This window comes from Erpetoichthys calabaricus, chromosome 2 (assembly GCF_900747795.2).
Source record: "Erpetoichthys calabaricus chromosome 2, fErpCal1.3, whole genome shotgun sequence".
Classification (NCBI taxonomy): domain Eukaryota; kingdom Metazoa; phylum Chordata; class Cladistia; order Polypteriformes; family Polypteridae; genus Erpetoichthys; species Erpetoichthys calabaricus.
In genome coordinates this window covers 137,203,580-137,225,785 of record NC_041395.2, presented here as the reverse complement: position 1 = coordinate 137,225,785, position 22,206 = coordinate 137,203,580, and the positions used below count along the sequence as shown (strand labels likewise).

Sequence of the window (22,206 nt, the reverse complement as noted above, 5' to 3'; positions counted from 1 at the left end):
AGTGTGCTAGTTTTTCTACCTGTTTTGCATACAGTATGTATATGGTAGGACAAATGCAGTAAAAAGACTTTTAGAGTGGTAAGAGACTTATTGTTTAGTATTGAATTTACCAGGTAAATGCAATGGTATTCTTGGTGAGGTGTTTTGAAATAACACAGCATCACTTTTTATAACTAATAGTGCCTGGCAGGATAACAGGGGTTGCTAGAGCTTGATTTACTAGGGGCTTTGCCTCTCACCCAATAATGCCCTCAGTCCTATATGTATGTTAGATGGGGGATTGGTGGAATCTCCCTTAAAGTTTTAATATAGTCGAAGAGTTTGGTTCCCTGTGAAGTTTTCACCCAGTTGTCCATTCATATCAGAATGTGGCAAGGAATGAAGTGGGGCTTGGCTCTCATAGATCAGGGGCTAGACATATAGACATAGACATAGGAAGGGTAGACGGAGGTTGTCAAAGATTAGGGGCTGGATGTCTGAAGAAAGGGGCAAAAGCCCCGGAAGTTTCTCCTAACGATATCTCTAGCATAGCACATGACAGGTGTTAATATTAGAATTTTTTGATTTTTGTGGCTTGTTTTGGTTTGTGTCTACTATAATTTTCGGAGGTCTGACCTTACAACAGCTATATTGTTTATTGCAATGGTGTCAGTCTCCAGTCACATGACACGGAAGTCATGTGACATATGATGCCATCGGTTTCCACTTGTATAAGATTGCAGGATACTATCAACAGTGTCTGCAGATCTTTGACTTTGACTGATAGATATCTTTTTTGATCATGGCATTCTGTGCCTGTTGAATGTATGAACATTCTTGATTGTGATGGTAAGGATCAAAATAACTGGCTTCTATTGAGCAATGCTGCTGAAATCAAAATTAATTGTGTTCAACCACCTTCTGTAAATGAGTTCATTTAACTAGGGGATAATTACTTTATTTACACAGTGCCAGATGTGTTAGATAATAATGCATTAAATAAGTTTATGAAATGTGTTATTTGTTCACTCAGTTGCTCTTTATTTAATATTAGATATTGGATGAAGACATGAAAACATACCATGTTAAAAATTTATAGTAACAGAAAAAAATCAGGAAAAGGACATCTACTTTTTCATAATATTGCTTGGAAAACCCTTCCTAGTGAACAAGACAAAAACCTAGTAATGATTAGGATGAGCTAGGCCTCTGATTACAGTCTGATGATTGTATGTGACAGCAAGACTTATAGACAGAAGGGCAATAGTGTGGCTTAGTGATAAGGCCATGGACTGTAAACCAGTCCGCCCCTAGCACAGCTGCCATAAACTCCTCAGCTGGTCACATAACATCCTGGTGATAAATAGTAATGCTGTGAGTCTGTAAATGAATCAGCCATTTTAAAGATTTTGCTGTAACATAGTAGATTACATAGTAGATGATATTGGATAGCCTTGCTTCTTCAATATGTTGTTTGATAAATGTGTTTGAAAACAAAAAGGTTTCCAGTGCTACTCCCTGGGGAAGCTACATAACTAACTTGTTTAGTCCAATTCATAATTTAGATGGCACTATTAAAGGTACCCCTGCATAGTTTGATAATGAACTCATGCGCTGAAATATATGCTAGAGTTTTCTAAATATAACTTTTTATGACCACTACAGTATATTGTAATAGTGATGGGCACAGTTCAGTGGGGTCATTTTAAACTGTGATAACTCAGACCCAATTAGACTATCTCTCAAGATGCATGACTGTGGTGGAATATTAACCGAAGCAGGTGGCTTAAAGCTGCACCCTATTGCATCAAACAGGGGCTGCCGTGACATCACCACAGTCCCAATCTATATATACTTCTGAAGACGTGGAATTTACCCAGCACTGTGAGGTCCAAATTTGAGCGTTTTCAGTCTGCAGCTTTTTCATTTGGGTTGTACTTTTTTTTTCTTTTCAGTTGGGATATTTGATTTTGTTTCCCTTTTTATCCGTAAACCATGTGCACTGGGAGTTGCGCCAAATGTATTGGGATCACACTCATCACATTAATCATTCTATGCACCCTGGCAAACATTTTGTTGTTTTTCCCAGGAGGATCTGTTGTACAAGAGAACCAGTATATCACAGATGAGGTGTGGTTTTTTGGAGGAATTCTAGGATCTGGTGTATTGGTAAGAGCCTTAATATTTTTTTATTTGTAATATGTTTTGCGCTACTTATGTAGAGCTTTGTGATTTTAAAGAAACTTTAAAAATGCACCTTGTTGATTTGTACTCAGCACTGTATTAGAAAAGAATAACAGTGTATCAAAAATGTGCAATGAACTGGTATCTATTGTGGGAAGTTTTCCTATTTTGCGCCTCTTCATAGTCAGGTTAGGTCTGAATAAGCACAACTGAAAATTAATGAATATCCAAAAGTCATAAAATTACTTTTAAAAATGAAAATATTATTTTCAGTAACTCAAAGCCCTTTGGAAGATCTTTTCTGTAGAAAATAAAAATAAAAAGTCTTGCTTTAGATGAAATCCAAAGAAGGCAGATTCTACTCTGTATTGTTTTCAGTTTTTAGCCAGATTTTATTCACTTTCATTGCGTATTTTGAGCTCCATTGTCCTCTTTCTGGTAAAGTCTAAATTTGTAAGAAACAAAAAACAACTGAAGAAAACTGCCAGCTGGTCCACCTGGTTTTCTCATTTTTGTCTTCTTTTCAGATGATATTTCCTGCTTTGGTTTTCCTGGGATTGAAGAATAATGACTGTTGTGGCTGTTGTGGCAATGAGAGCTGCGGCAAACGCTTTGCAGTAAGGATTGCTATTGAATTTATTTGGGGGGGGGGGGGGGGGTGGGGAGAAATTATGGCATGTGTGTTAAATTTCTGGGTGGACGTGTTACTCAATCGGACTATTCTTTTTATCATTGATGAACCGAATATTAACTGGGAGGAAGAAGACATCCACCCAGTGACCCTCAGACTAAATCAACAAGACCACACCATCCATATTTTTGTCCACAGCACAGTAGTCAAGCTGCAGCATAATTTAGTTATCAGTTAAAAAAGATAAGCCAAAGTGTCGAGGACAAATGCATTTCTCAAAACCCAGCTACTTGGTATGTGATTAGAGACTGAAAAGTTACTAACGCCTTACTGGCGTCAAAGCAAAGATAGATTAATCTTTATGGTTTGCAGGTGACATGCAGTTTATTTTATTTTCTAGAATAATATGACTTTATTTGTGCAATTTCTTTCTGTGAAATGCATAATAACACGATGGCTACTCTGACTGACATGTTAGATGTTTTCATTCTTTTTAATTGTCTTCTTGTTTAGTTATTCTGGTATGTTTTCAGACAATAGTGTGTATATATTTATTTCTACATATATATCTATTTATTTATTTATGTACTTACTAATTTATTCAATGAACTCCTGTAAAGAGCCAAATTTTCCTCTTGGAACAAATAAAGGTCTATCTATCTATCTATCTATCTATCTATCTATCTATCTATCTATCTATCTATCTATCTATCTATCTATCTATCTATCTATCTATCTATCTATCTATCTATCTATCTATCTATCTATCTATCATTAAAATGACATCTGTATATTTTTAAGCACGTAGCCTCTGTTCAGGTACTGTATGTTTGCCTTCTCTAGTTCTGAATGGGTTATCTAATACAAGAAGCCACTCTTGCCAATCTTGTCACAAAATTTTCAGCCAGTCCATTGGAGATGGTAATCTTTCAAATGGGCACATGTGTAATGGAATGAAACTTTCATGAAACAGAGCTGTGGTTTTGCACACTGCAACTATCTTCTTTTGTATTTGTCATTTTCTGCAATTTTTTGTAATAAAATTTGCAAACCTTTTTTTTATGATGAAGATCTCTTACAAATTGATTTTCACAACCCTCGGTGACAGACAACATTTTTATTTCTTTTATTTCAAATGATACTTTACAAGCGGAAATCCATGCAAGCCTATCTATCTATCTATCTATCTATCTATCTATCTATCTATCTATCTATCTATCTATCTATCTATCTATCTATCTATCTATCTATCTATCTATCTATCTATCTATCTATCTATCTATCTATCTATCTATCTATCTATCTATCTAGTAGTGCATTTCTATCTATCTATCTATCTATCTATCTATCTATCTATCTATCTATCTATCTATCTATCTATCTATCTATCTATCTATCTATCTATCTATCTATCTATCTTTGTACTTCTTTCAGTTACATAATTGACAAAAATAGAGTGAAATATTAACATAACATACTTTGGCAGCACGTTAGTGTACTATGTAACACCACTACCTCACAGTTCAGCATGTTTTGGATCCCGGCCCTCTCTGCCTTTGTGGAGTTTGCATGTTTTTCCCATGTATGTTTTGTTGGAGGCACTTCAGTTTTCTTCAGATATCCCAAAACATGCTTGCTGGAGTAACTGGTCTGGTGTGAGGAGTGTGGGTGTCTATGTGAGTGGGTCCTGTGATGGACTGATGTTCCATCCAGGGTTGGTTCCGACATTAATGTCTGCCAGGGTATACACCTGCTCTCTCCTGCCATGAATTGGACAAGCAGATTTGACAGCTGGATAGATGGATGAATGGATAATATTAACTGTTAATAATAGCTGCTTTGGCTTCCTAAAAAACATCTGTGTGTAAAAGTCATTTCTTTTATTCTGGTATTTTAGTCATAAACAAAATATAAATCAGAGCCACATTGTGCAACTTTTTCCTGTTTTTAACTGGAGCACATGTAGACTTAATGACTCATGCCCAAATGCTCTGTGAGTCAGTACACTGGTGATATTGTGGATTACAGTATAACTCCTTAGTCACTAGACCACACTGCCTTCCCAAAGGCATAATTAAACAATATTGACTTCTGTGCACTTTTTTGATTTACACAAATGATCATCAATAGGCTCCTGGAACAGTAAATAAGAAGATAAATGAAGATGTAAATGCTGCATTTCTAATATTGCTAAGTTTGGATTGAATGTTGTTTAAGTGTCCACTGTGAAAGGCCTGTTTTTAATTACATCCATTCCCACCTGTACCAACTGCAGTAAATGTGCAAATGGTGTTGCACTTCAGAATCCAAATGATGATTTTAATTGTGCCGTTGTATGATTGTTAATTGGTTTGGATCTGTTTCAAAATATATGTTATCACAATTACTTTACTTTGTAGCCTTATTTTACATGGGATTTTTATATTTTACATTACATTATATTACTTCTAATGGTATGGTGGGACACTGGTGCTACACGGGGACTAGTTTGCAATTCCTGACCAGGTCACTGTGTGTGTGAACTTTATGTATTCACAGTGTTAAGTTGATAGGCGGCGGCACGGTGGCGCAGTGGGTAGCGCTGCTGCCTCGCAGTTGGGAGATCTGGGGACCTGGGTTCGATTCCCGGGTCCTCCCTGCGTGGAGTTTGCATGTTGTCTGCGTGGGTTTCCTCCGGGCGCTCCGGTTTCCTCCCACAGTCCAAAGACATGCAGGTTAGGTGGATTGGCGGTTCTAAATTGGCCCTAGTGTGTGCTTGGTGTGTGGGTGTGTTTGTGTGTGTCCTGCGGTGGGTTGGCACCCTGCCCAGGATTGTTTCCTGCCTTGTGCCCTGTGTTGGCTGGGATTGGCTCCAGCAGACCCCCGTGACCCTGTGTTTGGATTCAGCGGGTTGGAAAATGGATGGATGGATGGATGGAAGTTGATAGGCTGTGGCTCCCAATGACTATTGGAAATGAGATAGAAGGCTAACAAAATGAATGACTGAAAGCCCTTATAAATGATAATATGTAACTTGATTAAGTTTAGTTGATTAGTTGATTTAGTTGATTAAATTGCAATTAAAAGTGCTTTGTTGTTGATCAATTATAAAATAATAAATCACATACAGTATGTTTACATTTTTGACACTTAAATCGAAAATAAGTTCACATTCAAGTACTGCATATAGTAATCCGTTATGCTTTCATTATTTGTATCTGCTTCATCTACTGTAATTCAGAATCACAGCTGTTGGTTCATGTTCTGGCAGCATAACTGGTGCTGACTGGTACACCAGTCTACCTCAACACACACTGATGGTGCACATGCCTATTCACTCATACGCCGTCAATTTAAAGTTACCTTTTAACCCAACTTAAATGTCCATGGAATATGGTGGAAACGCTGGAGTGCCCAATGAAAAGTCATCCCGAACCAGGGAGCATGGGCCGACTGCACACAGATAGTGAATTAGAACCAAATCGTGCCAAGTCTTCCCACCACAAGGCAAATGCTTACTTAAATAATAATAATAATAATAATACATTTTATTTATATAGCGCCTTTCCCATGCTCAAGGCACTTACAGAATATAATAAAGAACGGCAGAATATACAGTATATAGCATTGTACAAACCAGATAAATAAATAAAGAAGATTAAGACAGTAAATTCTGAAAAAAAAAAACAGACAACATAATTGATGGTCTCGCACACACACACAGGTTACATTGGCATCTTGACAGAGAAGTAAACTGAGAGAAGGGTAATAAAGTCAAGTAGAGCTAAAAGCCTTCCTGAACAGATGAGTTTTGAGTTGTTTTTTTAAAAGAATTCATGGAGTCAGCTGACCTGATTAATTTTTGGTAGGTCATTCCCGAGTCTGGGCACTATACAGCTGAAGGCCCTGTCACCCATAGAGTGTAGATTAGTGAGGGGCACAACAAGATTGCCAGAATCAGAGGACCTTAGTGGGCGGGCAGGCACATAGTGATGGAGAAGGTCACTGATGTAGTTTGGCGCGAGGTTATTGAAGGCTTTGTAGGTTATTAGTAGGATTTTATACTCGATTCTGTACGACACAGGGAGCTAGTGAAGACGGAGCAGGATGGGTGTGATGTGCTCGCTGCTGCTGGTCCGTGTCAGGACTCTGGCAGCTGAGTTTTGAATAAGCTGGAGCTGTGATATAAGATTAGAAGGGGCACCTGCCAGTAGGGAATTACAATAATCGATGCGGGATGTGATAAAAGCATGGACAAGTTTCTCAGCATTAGAGAAGGAGAGGAAGGAGCGAACACAGGATATGTTACGGAGGTGAAAGTAAGAAAGTTTCTTAATGTGATTTATGTGGGCGGAATAAGTGAGGGAGGAATCAAAAATGACACCAAGATTTTTTACAGTAGAGGCAGATCTGATGAGATCACTGCCAAGATAGACTGGGAAGGAGCTCATTTTATTAAGTTGCATTTTAGTCCCAATTTGCAGGAGTTCAGTTTTATTGCAATTTAATTTTAAAGAGTTCTGCTCCATCCAGGTTTTAATTTCACTAAGGCAGGTTGTGAGCTGAGAAAGCTCTGATGAAGTTCCACTTTTAACATTGAAGTAGAGCTGAGTATCATCTGTATAAAAATGATAACCCAATCCATAACTATGGATAATATGGCCAAGGGGAAGCATATAAATACAGAAAAGCAGAGGACCAAGGACAGAGCCCTGAGGGACTCCTTGTGTGACTGGCACGGAGTTGGATCTGCTGTTGCCAAGACTAACAAACTCTTGCCTATCAGTCAGATAGGACTTGAACCACTGGAGGGCAGTGCCAGAGATACCCAGCATGTTCTCCATTCTGGACAGTAGGATGTCATGTCTGACTGTGTCAAATGCTGCACTGAGGTCTAACAGAATTAATATGCTAGTTTGTCCAGAGTCTACTGCCATAAGCAAATCATTGGTTACCCGTAGCAGAGCAGTTTCACAGCTGTGCCGCGCCCTGAAACCAGACTGAAAGGGTTCCATCAAATTATTAGAGGTTAGGTAATTGGTGAGTTGGGAAGCTACAACACGCTCAAGAACTTTTGACAGGAAAGGTAAGTGGGAAATAGGCCGGAAATTGTTAAGATTGTCAGCATCAAGGCCAGACTTTTTTAACGTTGGGGTTACAGAAGCAATTTTAAAAATGAGCGGCACGGAGCCAGTGTCAAGGGATGAGTTTATTATTGTTGTAACAGTCGGGATTATGGCATGAAGGCAGGATTTAAGTAGTGTGCTGGGGATGGGGTCCAGTACACAAGTAGTCGGCCTCATCTTACAAAGCAGGTTATTAACAAACGCAGAAGTGACTGGTGAGAACTTAGAGAAGGAGCTGGATGGAGTGGGAAAACAGGGAGAGATATAAACAGATGATATATTTATGTTAGTTGAATTATTTAGATCTTTAATTTTGTTACGGAAAAAGTGGAGGAATTCCTCACAGACTTCAGTAGAAGAGGTAGTTGGACCAGATGCGGGTTCGAGTAGTTTATTAACTACAGAGAACAGAACCCTTGGGTTATCATGGCCACTTTCTATTATTCTGCCATAATGGGTGTTCTTGGCAGAAGTTAGTGCTTCTCTGTAAGCTCTTTGGTGGTCAGAGAAAGCCTGGATGTGCACGGTGAGGCCAGTCTTACGTGACATTCTCTCAAGGCGTCGGCCAGCTGCTTTAATAGATCGCAATTCTGAGTTATACCAAGGAGCTGAGTGTTTAAAGGAAACCTCCTTATGTTTTAAAGGAGCTGTTTTATCTAATGCTGAGTGAAGGGCTGTGTTATAGTGGTCAACAAAACTATCTAGTGTTGGTGGAATAGGTGCAGACAGTAAAAGATCAGAACTTAAAGTGTAACATCATTGCTTACTTGCTAAAAGATTTATGCACTTCTTTCTATGAAAAGGACAAAATACATTGACCATGTATATGTTTTTTCCACCTTTGAGATTAAATGCTAATAGGACATTCAAATATTGATGAAATTAATTATTCATTATGGGAGCTGTAAAGTGAAGGATCATTTTTACTTCTTTAATGTTTTTCTTCTTTTTCTCTTTTATTTTATTCTTTTAGTATCATTGTTTTGATCCATCATCAGAAACTAATGTATTGATTTCAAGGTCTTACTCTTTTGTTAGCAAGAGGACAGTATAATGTGGTGTGTTCATTTGTTCACATGAGGAGGAGTGTGTGCAGCTGTAACAGGGAGAAACAGGTCTTAGGGTGTGGACAGTGCAGTGGAACGTATCTCAGTCTTGTTGTTGGTCCTTGCTAAATAACACTACCTTCTCAAACCCTTTTAATTAAGGCTCACTTGGGTGGGTCTTTAGCCTACTCCTGCAGGACAGTGTGCAAGGCAAGAAATACCCCTGGGTAAGATGCACTTCCTCTTATATTCATACAGAGGCCATTTTAGAATTGTCAATTCACTAAACTCACAGTCTTTGGAAATGTGGAAGAAAACCAGAATACCAGGAGAAAAACTCACACAGAGTGTGGTGACAAAGTTTACACTTCACATAGGCAACAAATCCAACTGCACACAAAAATACAGCCAAATAAAAAGAAAGCCCTTTTCTGGTCGTATTCTTATTTTTCTGTTTTGGTTTTATGAAAGGTGTGTAGGTACCTTACAGAAAAAGAATTTTGTCTTGCATTTTTCCGTATGTGTGTTGATGTTGTCACTATTTTACCATCTCATCTTCAAAGTCTTAAACCTCCTGGAGTTAACAAACATCGTGCACACACAACGAAGAGGTGAGATGGAACATTCAGTATTTTACAACTTTCAGCATTGGCTGCTGAAACCTAAACTGTAACCTGACTATACACAGATCCAGGTCCAGTGCTGTATGTAATTTACATGCAATTAGTTAAATATGTGGAGTTTACAAAATGTTGATTGCATTACTAGTGGCTGAGCCATTCGGCCAGCAAGAGTAATGGTTTCACTACAGTGTTAATCTTAGTAAACAACAAATTATTTTGACTGTACAGATATAGAAAGCTAAGAATCTGGAATTAAGTGTACTTTCTGCTGCATTCTGTTTTAGCCATATTAACATAACTGAAATGCAATATGGGTGTAGAAAAATGAAGCCTTGTTCTCTATAGTGTGAAATCTACAAGGCTGCCATTTTATTATCATAAGAATAAAGCACAGGTGCAGTTCCTAAAGGGGGAAAAATTTTGGTTCCAAACTATAATTTCACTGACTAAACACATCTTGGAGATCTTGTAGATCAGTGTCAAGTATGAACAATTTCTTGTAGGAGCACTTCCATAATAAAATGCAGTATGGTCGCTAAATAAATTTCTAAAGAGGTAAAACGTTTGAACACAGCTGAGTCTATGGCAGGGGTTGCCAGCTCCGATCCTGCAACGCCACAGTGGCTACAGGTTTTCATTCTAACCATTTTCTTAATTAGTAAATAGTTTGTGCTACTAAGTAACTTAAGTGCTATTTAAGACTAAAACCCTTTAAATTAGGGCCTGCAACGTCAGGCCAGGAGGACCACAGTGGCTTCAGGTTTTTGTTCCAACCCAATTGCTTCATGAGAAACCATTCATTGCTGATGAAGCACTTATTGCTCAAGTGACATTTTTCTGATTCATTATAGTTGTCTCGCTTGTTAAGATTTTGAACCCTTAATTGCTTATTTTAGTCTTAAACAGCGGTATTCATTGTTTTAAGTGCTCCTTATGAACAATAAGTTGCAAATGACAAAGCAGTTCTACATCTAGCTTGTCTCCATTTCCACCCATGAGTATTCATCCTTCACTATTTAGTTTAATTCAGTACTCAGAAGGAAACTGAAGAGAAAATCAAGAACTGAAAATTACTTGTCCATTTTAGGCTTCAAATCACTTGGATGATACATGTATCATTAGAAAGGGAAATGATTTAACAATGAGCTAACATGGCAGAGTTAAAACAGTAACTAAAATTTAATAAGAACAGTTATTGGTGAGGATTGGCTTCTAATTAAGTAACTGAGTTGGAACAAAAACCTGCAGCCACTGCGGCTCTCTAGGATCGGAGTTGGCCGCCCCTGGCCTATGGTCTTCGGCCTTTTAAATAGGGAATCTGTGCTCAGTTTGGTGGAGACAGGTTCAGTGGTGTGAATGTATGTGCCGGGCAAACACACATTCAGATTAATTTCCTTTATTAGCAAACTTCAATGCCAAAGTGTAACCAGGGGCTCTATCGTATTTTTCCTCATTTTCATTCCTTCATCTTGATTCAATCAATTGATTGTCATGGGCTCACGGTTACAAATATTTCTAGAGCTGAAAAAGAAGCAGTGAGGCTAAAGGCTTGCCCAGTCCGCATCAGCGATTTCACTTTGTACAAAAGGCAATGTAGCGGGTTCATCCTCCAGCACTGACTCAGTATGTGAGCCTCACTTAACCATAATGTGCTCCAACAGTAGAAAACTTTATAAACTTTGAACTTCAGCTCTATAATTGGAAAGTACAACACAGTGAGTGGGTTTATGGTATGCTTCAAGATAATGTGCTTATGTTATATTACACCTAGGTATGGCCACTGTAGAACTCTACAAATAAATAAATTATTGTTCTCCATCCTACAAACTATGCATCCAAACATCCTTCCTTCCATGCAAAAACTTCACACAAATGACTAAATGTCAGTTTAAATCATGAAACTTTTAGTGTGAGGGGCCTTTAATCATTTTTCCATTTCTTGAAATATCAAGGGAGAGGATGGCATTTAATGGAAAATTTCAAATGCCTTGTTGTGACATCAGTCATGGACATATTGTAATATTAAGGAGAACAACATTTTGTGTGTCAGGCAGATACCCTGTGAAAATGTCTGCAGCCATTGACAAGCATCTGATACGATTGGCTGAGCTCCTGGTACGGCAGTCACTTTTTTTGAAGAAATGGGCAGTGAAACACAAATGTGGTGCAATTTTAGTGAATGAATGATATGGTATGACAAGTAGTAAGAGGAAACGTCTAATGTCAGTGTGCTCATCTCTTTGAAAAGAACGATTAATGTGTAGGGCTCAAATATACGGTACTGTTGCATTGATAAATAGTCTTGAGTTTGGTTATCACTGCCCAGCAAATGAAAACACAATTCATTGATAAATGTGTGGCCAATGGCAGGCCCAGCCTCAGCATATGACAGTCAATGGCTTTGAAAGCAGAACAGCAAGCCCCATGGCAGGATGGCTTTGCGTGCAAGACGCCTTTGCCTTAGAAATGGCATCTTCCGTCTTCTTTACATCAAGTGCCTGGGAAGAACAGTGGGTGGAACACACATTTGTATGTATGAAAGTGTAATCCAGTGCCTTTTTATATTCTTTTCTCTTTTAGATGTTTACATCCATCATATTTGCTGGAATAGGAGTGGTGGGAGCAGGATACTCTTTTATTGTTTCTGCTGCTGCCATTAATCGAGGCCCCAAATGTTTCGTCAATAGCACCAGTTACGATTATCCATTTCATAATGGGTAAGGAAAACATCTCTGTGTTATTTGTCCAAACAAGAAATGTGGTACTAGACCTGATTATCTAAAAAGGTTAATGATTGGCCTGCTCAAAGGCTGGCATCACTATTGATGAAGCTCTCGTTCAGATGAGGTCAGTTGGATTTATTAAATATTCAATTAGCACAGATATTTATCACTCGTCTGCAGAACAAGTGATTCAATTTTATGGGCTGATCTCATGTATTTATGTGCTTTTAATCTAAAGCTTAAAAAATACACCCACACTTCTATTCTGCTCACCTTCTTACTAGGCTTTCTGCTGCCTCCTATGACCTGGCTGAGGTTCTGTTTTAAACTCATCAGCAGGGGGTATATAATTGAGATAACATAGATGTTCCTGGTTGAGGATTTAGGGTTCTGTCACCTGTGGGCTCGAGCTTTTCTTCCTCACATCAGATCTAAAGATTTTATTTAAAGGGAGACGGACAACATTGCAGAGCCTCCATCATCCTATGAATCTGAATTCATTCTCTGGTGATGTGATAGTCAGCTTCATTGTATCTATATTTAGTCGTTCGTGACTTACAGATCATATTGGTACAATTTATCGGTTTAATTTGTCCTCTGTTTGGACACTGACAGGTCATTAACTTACCAAGGACAATGCTGTAGATCAGTAATGAGAATTGCATTCCTAGCCTGGTGGTTAATATTCCAAGACCATAATCAGTAGGCCATGTTGGCACAGGGCTGTTCCAGCTTTCTGAAGAAAATTACATGTTAAACAAACCGTTTACTTTGTAACCAACTTGTGAAGAGAATCACTGAGCGAAGGTGCTTTATGAATCAAAAATAACAGTGTTCACTTTTTTACTAGATAATCAACTAAATTCTTTTACAGGAATTACTTGTCAAATCACAGCTTATGGGATCAGTGCAAGGAACCTAAAAATGTCATCCCCTGGAACCTGACTCTTTTTTCCATGCTGTTGATAATGAGTGGGGTTCAGGCAGTGCTGTGTGCCTTTCAGATCATCAATGGACTTTTAGGCACTCTCTGTGGAGACTGTACCTGCTGTGGATGCTGTGGGGTAAGTATCAACCACAGTGCATTAAATATATTGGTTCACACCAGTGGTTAATCTGGGTACACCAAATCCTGTATTGAAAACAAGAGAATGTTAAGTTGTGTTTTCAAATGATCATTTCTGTAAATATGCATGTTTACCAAATGTTAGAAAGGGTAATTTTTAGGCCATTACTTAGAAATCTTTACTGCCATTCAAACAATTAAAAAATATACCTGCCAGCTACCCAGCAATCCAAAGATGTGTGTGCTGGGAGATCACCTACTCCAAATCACTGAATTATCCATCCATCCATTATCCAACCCACTGAATCCGAACACAGGGTCACGGGGGTCTGCTGGAGCCAATCCCAGCCAACACTGGGCACAAGGCAGGAAACAATCCTGGGCAGGGTGCCAACATCACTGAATTACATGCTGTACTGTATATTTCCTTCCACAGACCTGTACACGATATATCAGGCTTTTCTTCACACAGTTTCATATTGGAAGACATTTGTAGACAGTATGTTAAACTTTGCTACCCTTGTCTTCATATATAATACGCTACCGTGGCTGTCTGTAGCTCACACACTGCTTGAAATATTGACCTGAAATTTGGCACACATATACTACGTGACGTCTACTATCTGCTTTTGGGGTGATGACTGACCTCCAAGGTTTTTCTTCTTTTTATTTTTATTTTATTTTATTGTAGAATTAACTCTCGGCAGCGGCCAGCAGGACGGCCGTGCGGCACATGCATATGGGCGCTGTTCTCATCCCTCCCACCTTCACCATCACTTCCCCTACCTCTTCATATCTTAAATCATTCTTGAGGCAGATTGAAGACTTAAGTGCGAGCTTAAGTGAAAAATTAAGAAAAACGTACTAAGTAATTGTGACACAAACACTGACTTAATCAGTTTTAACATGAAAAGATGCCGACGAAAGAAGAGAAGAAGCGGGCTGCTAGGGTGGAGAAAAGAAGAGCTGCTCAGGAAGCAGCAAGCGCATCAACCTCTGAGCAAACGAACGCTAAATGTACAGAGAAAGAGGATGAAAACTAGAAATGCTCAAGTCAAGTGTATTGCGCTGGTAATTCTATAAATGGGATTACTGCCCCCCTATTGGCTCTCAGTTATACTGTATGTAATGGGGAAGTCACAACTTATCAATTCTCATGTATTTACAGCAGAACTACTGTCACATAAGAATTCCCAGTTATATGCAGTCAAGCCATCATCCCATACTCTCCATTTATGTACTTAAAATCTGTTATATGCAGTGGAAATGCAGCCATATAACCTGGTACTCAATACCACCAGAGCAGTAGAAATGGTAAACGAGTTTCACAAAATTAAGGATTCTAAAAGTGAATTTGGTAGAGTTTTTCAAATTTTTGACACAATTATCACAAATACTGTCAGCTGGGACATTGACACCACTTCCATCACTAAGAAGGCCCAACAGTGGATGTATTTTTACACATATTAAAGGACATTTCCCAGCAAATCCCAGTACAATTTCACAAAATCAACGCTGAAAGTGTGATCACATTTTCCGTTGTCTGGTTTAGTTCAGCAACGGTCCACTGCAAAAATAAATTACAGGGTGTTGCGAGGTCTGCTGGAAAAAACACCTGTCTAATGCTCTTCCATCTGTTGCAGACCTGTATGCATGTAGTGTCATAAACCAATAAGAAACATAAGAAATTTGACAAACAAAAGGAGACCATTCAGTTCATCAAGCCCACTTGTTTAGCTAATAGCTAAACTGTCCCAATAATATATCCAGATTTTTCTTTAAGGTTGTCGAGTTTCCCGCCTCAATTCCATGTCTTGGTAGTTTATTCCTGTGTCCCACAGCTCTATGCATAAACAAATTCTTCCTGGCTTCAGTTTTAAATGCACTTCTCCTTAATTTCCATTGATGTCCTTGAGTATGTGATTCACCCTTAAGCCAAAAGAATGTTGCTGGATCTACTTTATTAATGCCTTTGAGGGTTTTAAATACCTGGATTAGGTCCCCACATAGTCTCCTCTGCTTGAGACAAAATAGGTTTAATTCTCTGAGTCTGTCAGAGTACATCGTGTCTTTAAGTCCTGTGATGCCCCGGTTGCTCTCTTCTGCACAGCTTCAAGTGCTGCCATGTCTTTCTTGTAGCGAGGTGAGCAGAACTGTACACAGTGCTCCAGATGTTTGTGTCTTACTAGTGCATTATATAATTTGAGTATAATGTCTTTTGGCTTAAATTCCACGTTTTGTATGATATAACCTAACATTTTATATGCCTTTTTAATTGCTTCTGTACATTACATAGTTGATGAAAATGTTTTGTCAACAGAAAAACCCCTAAATCCATTTCCGAGGTTACTTCCTATAAGACAGTGTCTCCCATCTGTATTTATTATTGACATTCCTGTTGCTCACGTGTGGCCCTTTGCACTTTTCTACATTAAACTGCATTTTCTTGGTGTTTGCCCAGTTTTGAAGGTTGTCCAGGTCCTTTTGAATTCTTTTCACTGCCTCCCCAGTGTCTGACATCCCTCCTATTTTGGGGTCATCTGTGAATTTCACAAGTTTGCTAACTATATTAACTACAGTATATCTAATCTGTCTGTACTATCAATACTAACTATACCAGGGGTGGCGAATTCCAGGCCTGGAGTGTCGCAGTGGCTACAGGTTTTCATTCTAACCTTTTTCCTAATCAGTGACCAGTTTTCACTGCTAATTCACTTTTCCCCTATCACTTTAATAGCCCTGTTAGAAGAGTTCAGCCCTCTGAATTGATTCCTTTCTTCATTAAATGACAGCCAAGCAGAAATGAGATGTGAAATAAGCTAACAGATGACCAGCTAAACTGGGGCTTCAAACTCCAACCAATTTCACTCCAATCACTTCCTTAATGAGAAGCCAATTCTTGCTGTTAAGTAAACCCGTTATTTAATTCCATGGCTTGTTGCTGCTCTCATTCTGTCACAGCACACATTTTGAAAACTGTTGTTTTTCTGTTCTTTCTACGAGCATCGTCAAAATGTTTTGGTGACCTGAGAGATCAACCTTACCAAGACCATCACCTGTCTTTAATTTCAGATATTGTGTGATGGGCACAGGGGAGCTGGTCATGTGGTGGCTTGTTTTGTGTCTCATTATTGTTTGGCTGCTAATTAAAGAAAAAGAAACAACTATGGGGCCTGAGTCAAGTTAATTAAATGAAGTAATCAGCAGCAAAAACTGGTCACTAACTAAGAAGATGGTAAGAATGAAAACCTGCAGCCACTGCGGCACTTGAGGCCTGGAGTTCACCACCCCTGAACTATACCATATATATCAGAAGCAATATCATTAACATAAATCAGAAAAAGTAAAGGTCCAAGGACAGACCCCTGAGGGACTCCACTGATGAGCTTGCTCCTTGTGTAACATTCTCCTCTTATCTGTACTCTTTGTCTCCCACCATCTAGAGATCTAGTTTGTAGGTTACCTCTGATGCCTACAGCTCCTAGTTTCAGAATTAATCTTTGGTGTGGGACTGTATCAAAGGTTTTTTGAAAGTCTAGGCAAATTATGTCATACACCATGTCAAAAGGATCCCCACTGACTCATCTCACCAAGGCTGTCTCTTTTTCCAAAAGCTCCCCTCCAGTTAACGCTTTAGGCCAATCAAAACTAAAACTAATAGATGTCTAAACAGCATCCTTTCCAGAACCATAGCACTCACAAAATAGTAATTTAACTGGTCTTCCTCGTTTATTTGTGTGTTCTCTCCAATACTGTATGAAGGGGTGAGTGTGTGTATGTACTGTATATGTACATGCATGTGTGTACATGTGCATACACACACTAAACATACACATGATTTCACTTGCACATTATTTGCACATCTTCTCTATAACTGTGCAGTTCTGAAATTGTTTATAATGTGTGTTGCTTAACTTGTTATTTATGTTATTTGTAGGTGATGTTGTGTTCCGTTATTGTTTGGCTCCAAAGCTCCAAAGCTACTGTGCTATATTCCTGTACATTAAGTACTGGCGATTAAAAATGATTCTGATTTTGATTCTGATGCCTGCCTCACTAATATGCACTGGGACGACTTTCCCTGTTATGGCTTGCGTAACTGTCTACAGAGTAACAACTGTCCCTTACTGTCTCCCACTTATATCCACTCCCTGTTGTCTAACATTTGTGTACAGCGGAGCTGCTGTGGATTGTGGTGCTCAGTTAACTTGTAACTGTTGACTCCCAGTTACATATGTTGGAATGTCTGCCACGTAGCAGGTCTAGTTATGTACCACAGTGGTGACAAATAACTGTATACAGCACTACCATCGTTCCATTCCCGCCACCAGTTATAAACAAAGGAGCTACTGCCTATTACTGGTCTTCATTTGCATAGACTACTGAACTACAATCCCTAATGTATTGAATACATCTTTTCTTTTAAAATGCTGTTCAAGTCAAGTCAAGTGATTTTATTGTCGTACCATCCACACATAGTATTGCAGCATACAGTGGCATGAAATAACTTTCCCCAGGACCGCGGTGCAAAATATACATAAACACAGGACAAGTGCACGACAGATAAAGAACTATAAATAATTAAAAATAAATAATAGGTACGTGAATAGACAGTAATAATTTGAAATAGCTAGTAATAAATAGGGCGGTGGGCTGGCACCCTGTTCGGGGTTTATTTCCTGCCTTGCGCCCTGTGCTGGCTGGGATTGGCTCCAGCAGACCCCTGTGACCCTGTAGTTAGGATATAGCGGGTTGGATAATGGATGGATGGATGGATGGATAGTAATAAATAAATAATAACAGTAAAACTAATAATAAAAATCAACAGTAGTGACAAGCGTAACAAATGTACTGCATATAAATTCACTACAAAGGACAGATCTGAAGGCAGAGGTCCAAGCAGCCAAGGGGTAGAAGCTGTTGTAGTACCTGGCAGAACTGATTTGGATGCTACTGTACCTTCTGCCAGATTGAGGTGGGAGACTTTTGTTTCTGACCAGTAGGGGATACAGTAAGACAGAGGCTCTTAAGTGTGTCTGTCATCGCCCTGCAGGCTCATGTTTCTACCTCAAAGAGACCTTAAACGTGATAAGATGTGAACAATCTTAATGCAGAGCATTTATAAAAAGACTGAAGAATTATCTTTCAGTTCTGAAGAATTATCTTTCAGTTCCGCTAAAAGGCAAACCTTTGTCTGTCATATGAAGAATTTCTGTAGCAAGCAGCACTGACTAGAACACAATTCATAACTTCTTATGGCCATTAGCTTTTTTCACTTACAAGTGCAACAAGGCAGGTAACATGTTAAAATCTAAATTTAATTTAGAAGATAAGAATTTGCAGTGCACAGTAAATGGAGAAAGTAGTGTGTATGTGTCAAGACTAGCTTCTTTCAAATTAAGATAATTTTGCTTGTTTATTGTTTCACAGAACAATGGAGCCGTTTGATTCCGAGACTAACCAATCCAAAAAAAAATTCAAAGACAAAGAAACAAGAAGACTGGCGTTGGCATTTGAAGTTAATGTAACGGAGCAACTAAGAGCAGCTAAGGCATTTGTTCATGACTGTTGGAGGACATCCGTCTTATGACAACACGAGGACCAAGCATTATTGTTTATTTCTTTGTGCTGTGCATATTTATATTTTAATAATGAAGATCCTGTGTATATTTTATTTCATAAATATGTGTTGATGAGCCTCATTGCGTGAATGCCTTTTAGTCATAAGAACCAATCAGGGTGAGCGCACTATCTGTAGCTTTGCTTTAAATCCTGATATTTTGGGGAACAGAACTAGTGGCAGCTGAAATGTGATCAGAGGGACTTGTGCACTCACTATTTAAACCACACAGACATTTAAATTGTCATGTCACCTGCAGTGCATTTCCCTAGAGGCCATGTCAAGGAAAATTTACTGGTGGCGGTCTTTAACCCAGAGCATTAATGCCTTGTCACCGAGGTACAAGGAAAAGGAGTTGCAAGCTTGTTTAATATTCATCTTTGTATACAGTATGCCATTGGGGTAGCAGTATAACTGGTGTGTGTGTGGATAGCAACATTTAAAACAAAATTAAAATTTATTTTGGTACACTGACAGAAGTGGATTTGTGTGTGTTCTTTTGTACCTCAATATTCAAATCACCTTTCATATTAGATTCAAAACAGTAACACAGTTGCTGTTGTGCTATTAGTTTATGTTATATGGCAGCCTTACTTGTTTCCCACAGATTTGCTACAGTGTTTCAAGATGGCCTGGACATGTTCATGATGATCGCAACTTTGACAACAGAGATCAAAATGTGCAATCTAGGTAATGGCTGCTTGGGGCTTCTTGTAAATGGTATATTTCAGAGTTAGCACCTTCACAGAAGTCTTTACAAACAAATACTTTATTTTTCATAATGCTGTTTACGGAGAATAGTGTCACAAATGTCTAATTTTATTGTACATAATATTTTCTTTTGGGTGTATGACATAGCAGTTAGTCCTTATTTATACAGAATGTTTAAGAAACCAGGTCTTGCTGAAATAGTGTGTGTGATGGGCACCACAGTGGACAAAGGGGTTGTAGGCAAGGAAAGGCAATCCAAAACAGGATCACCAAGGCCCTAAAACATGGAGAAAACAAAGTGTTAGACATGATAACACATATTGTCACGTCTTTGTGTAAAAATAAACACACCTACGGTGTAATAAATAGACTCTTTGTGTGTACTAGTAGCCCCAGAAAGGAAATGGGAATGAAGGGCACCTTCACGAAAAAACCAAGAAGAAATAGCATGAGATGAAGCATGCAATGTTCTCAGAGAAAAGTGGGGGCAGGTGAGCCAGCAGTTGGCAGCACTGCCTGACCTTTTGTCTTTTAGAATGAATGAGGCCTTGAAGGTTTGTAAGAAAGTTATAAGAAAGGAACATCTCCTGAGAAGGCAGCACATCATGCCAATCAATGTGAAGTGATACTATGCTGCCCTTTCAGAAGAGTGTCCCAACAATAGGCCAGTCACAGACCTCCAGCTGGGTAGATGTCCATGCATGGCGGAAAACTGTGTTGTGGAAAAAACTTTTCTCTATATTGAAAGAAGTCATTCATGGAATGCAATTCTTTATTTGCACAAATGTCTTGGGTCATGGTGTGAGCAATCAGTCATATAATTCACTTGCTTTTATGCTTTTCTACTACCATTGCCTCATCTAATACATCACATCATCTGACTCTTAATATGCACAGCTTTATTATTTCATCCAATCAACTAGTGCCACCAGTATTTTCTGACTTTTTTCGACTCCCCCATTTACTTGAATGTCACCTCATTAATAGGGGTATTTTGTGGACTCTTCTATTGATCTTTTCACTGCTTCATAGGAGGGGTGTTTGGGCTATTCCATTAGTTTATCCTTGCTCGCTATAGTGGGGTGTTTATTATTCATTTACCTCATCCTAACCTTGGAAAATCAAGCTGCTGGTTTATCTAACATGAGGCAGACCTCACATGCTCAAGCTTAAAGCCAACGTTTAGTTAATCCTTTAGTTACCTTTATTCCTTTTCCTTATGTTTTAATAATTCATTGTTACAACTACATTCAAGTATATACTGTAATAATTTGTAAAAGATTATATATATTAACTAAACATTCCATAACTGTAATGGATGCAGTCATTAAGGCAGGTAACTGGGGAGTTATTTTAGAGACTTGGCCCAACCAAAGGGGTGATCTGTGGATTTTTTTATTAATCTTGGCACTGCTTCATAGGAGAGTTATTTTAGAGACTTGGCCCAACCAAACGCAGACAAGAAGATACTACAGAAATGTCTAGTTTGACATCCATGCTCTCACCACTAATCCTCAAAAGCGATTCTGGGGCTTGGCTGAAAGTGACTTGAAAGAAGATCTGAGGACAGGGTACACACCACTGCGGAACCTGCAGGGGCCAGACCCTTAAATCTAGACATATTTGCCTCTAACATGAATTCTAATAAATTTAGTAACCCTTTAGTTTAGGTAATTGAAAAATGCATCTATTACTCATTTACTGTTATGTAAATGCCCTAAATGTGGCATTTGATATGCTGATAAAATTACATATAAATACAATGGATTCACAAGTCTTACATTGAAGTATGCAATATCAAGAGGCATATGTCTCACTTAAGCCATTTCAAGCCATTCCAAAGTGAAGTTATTTTAGTATGCCATATTGTACACATGAATAAACACTTTATTGATGTTTTGCAAGTATTATGAACATCAAAAGAAGTCTTTACTAAGGGCTTGTTACCTTAGAGTAAATTAGTAAAAGATGCATTTTTGTCTCATCCCTCACCTAGTTTTACTCAAGGCAAACTGGGTAAGGGGTGAGACAAAGAGCAGTTCAACAAACCTTCAATGATGAATCAAAACTTTGGACGACGTTTTTCCTTGCCTGGACGCGGGTCACCGGGGCCCCCCTCTGGAGCTAAGCCTGGAGGTGGGGCTCGATGGCGAGCGTCTGGTGGCCGGGCCTGCACCCATAGGGCTCGGATGGGCACAGCCCGAAGAGGCAACGTGGGTCCCCCTTCCCATGGGCTCACCACCTATGGGAGGGGCCAAGGAGGTCGGATGCAGTATGAGTTGGGTGGTGGCCGAAGGCGGGGACCTTGGCGGTCTGATCCTCGACTACAGAAGTTGGCTCTTGGGATGTGGAATGTCACCTCTCTGAAGGGGAAGGAGCCTGAGCTAGTGCATGAGTTTCCAGCTAGATATAGTCGGACTCACCTCGACGCACAACTTGGACTCTGGAACCAATCTCCTTGAGAGGGGCTGGACTCTCTACCACTCTGGAGTTGCCCCCGGTGAGAGGCGCCGAGCGG

General features: G+C 39.1%; 1 protein-coding gene across 1 annotated transcript; it reads left to right on the top strand.

The window, feature by feature from the left end:
* Positions 1–1,844: 1,844 nt before the first annotated feature.
* tm4sf4 (transmembrane 4 L six family member 4) lies at positions 1,845–19,456 on the top strand. Its single transcript, XM_028794557.2, has 5 exons — positions 1,845–2,148; positions 2,691–2,780; positions 12,149–12,285; positions 13,166–13,355; positions 18,788–19,456. The coding sequence occupies exons 1-5, from the start codon at positions 1,975–1,977 to the stop codon at positions 18,803–18,805; spliced, it is 609 nt and encodes a 202-aa protein (XP_028650390.1). The 5' UTR covers positions 1,845–1,974; the 3' UTR covers positions 18,806–19,456.
* Positions 19,457–22,206: the final 2,750 nt, after the last annotated feature.

Bases quoted from the DNA above. Each gene is read 5' to 3' on its own strand.
- tm4sf4 (XM_028794557.2), top strand. From the start codon at position 1,975: ATGTGCACTGGGAGTTGCGCCAAATGTATTGGGATCACACTCATCACA. The intron at 2,781-12,148 runs GTAAGGATTGCT...TTTCTCTTTTAG, and splicing joins GCTGCGGCAAACGCTTTGCA to ATGTTTACATCCATCATATT. The intron at 12,286-13,165 runs GTAAGGAAAACA...ATTCTTTTACAG, and splicing joins GATTATCCATTTCATAATGG to GAATTACTTGTCAAATCACA.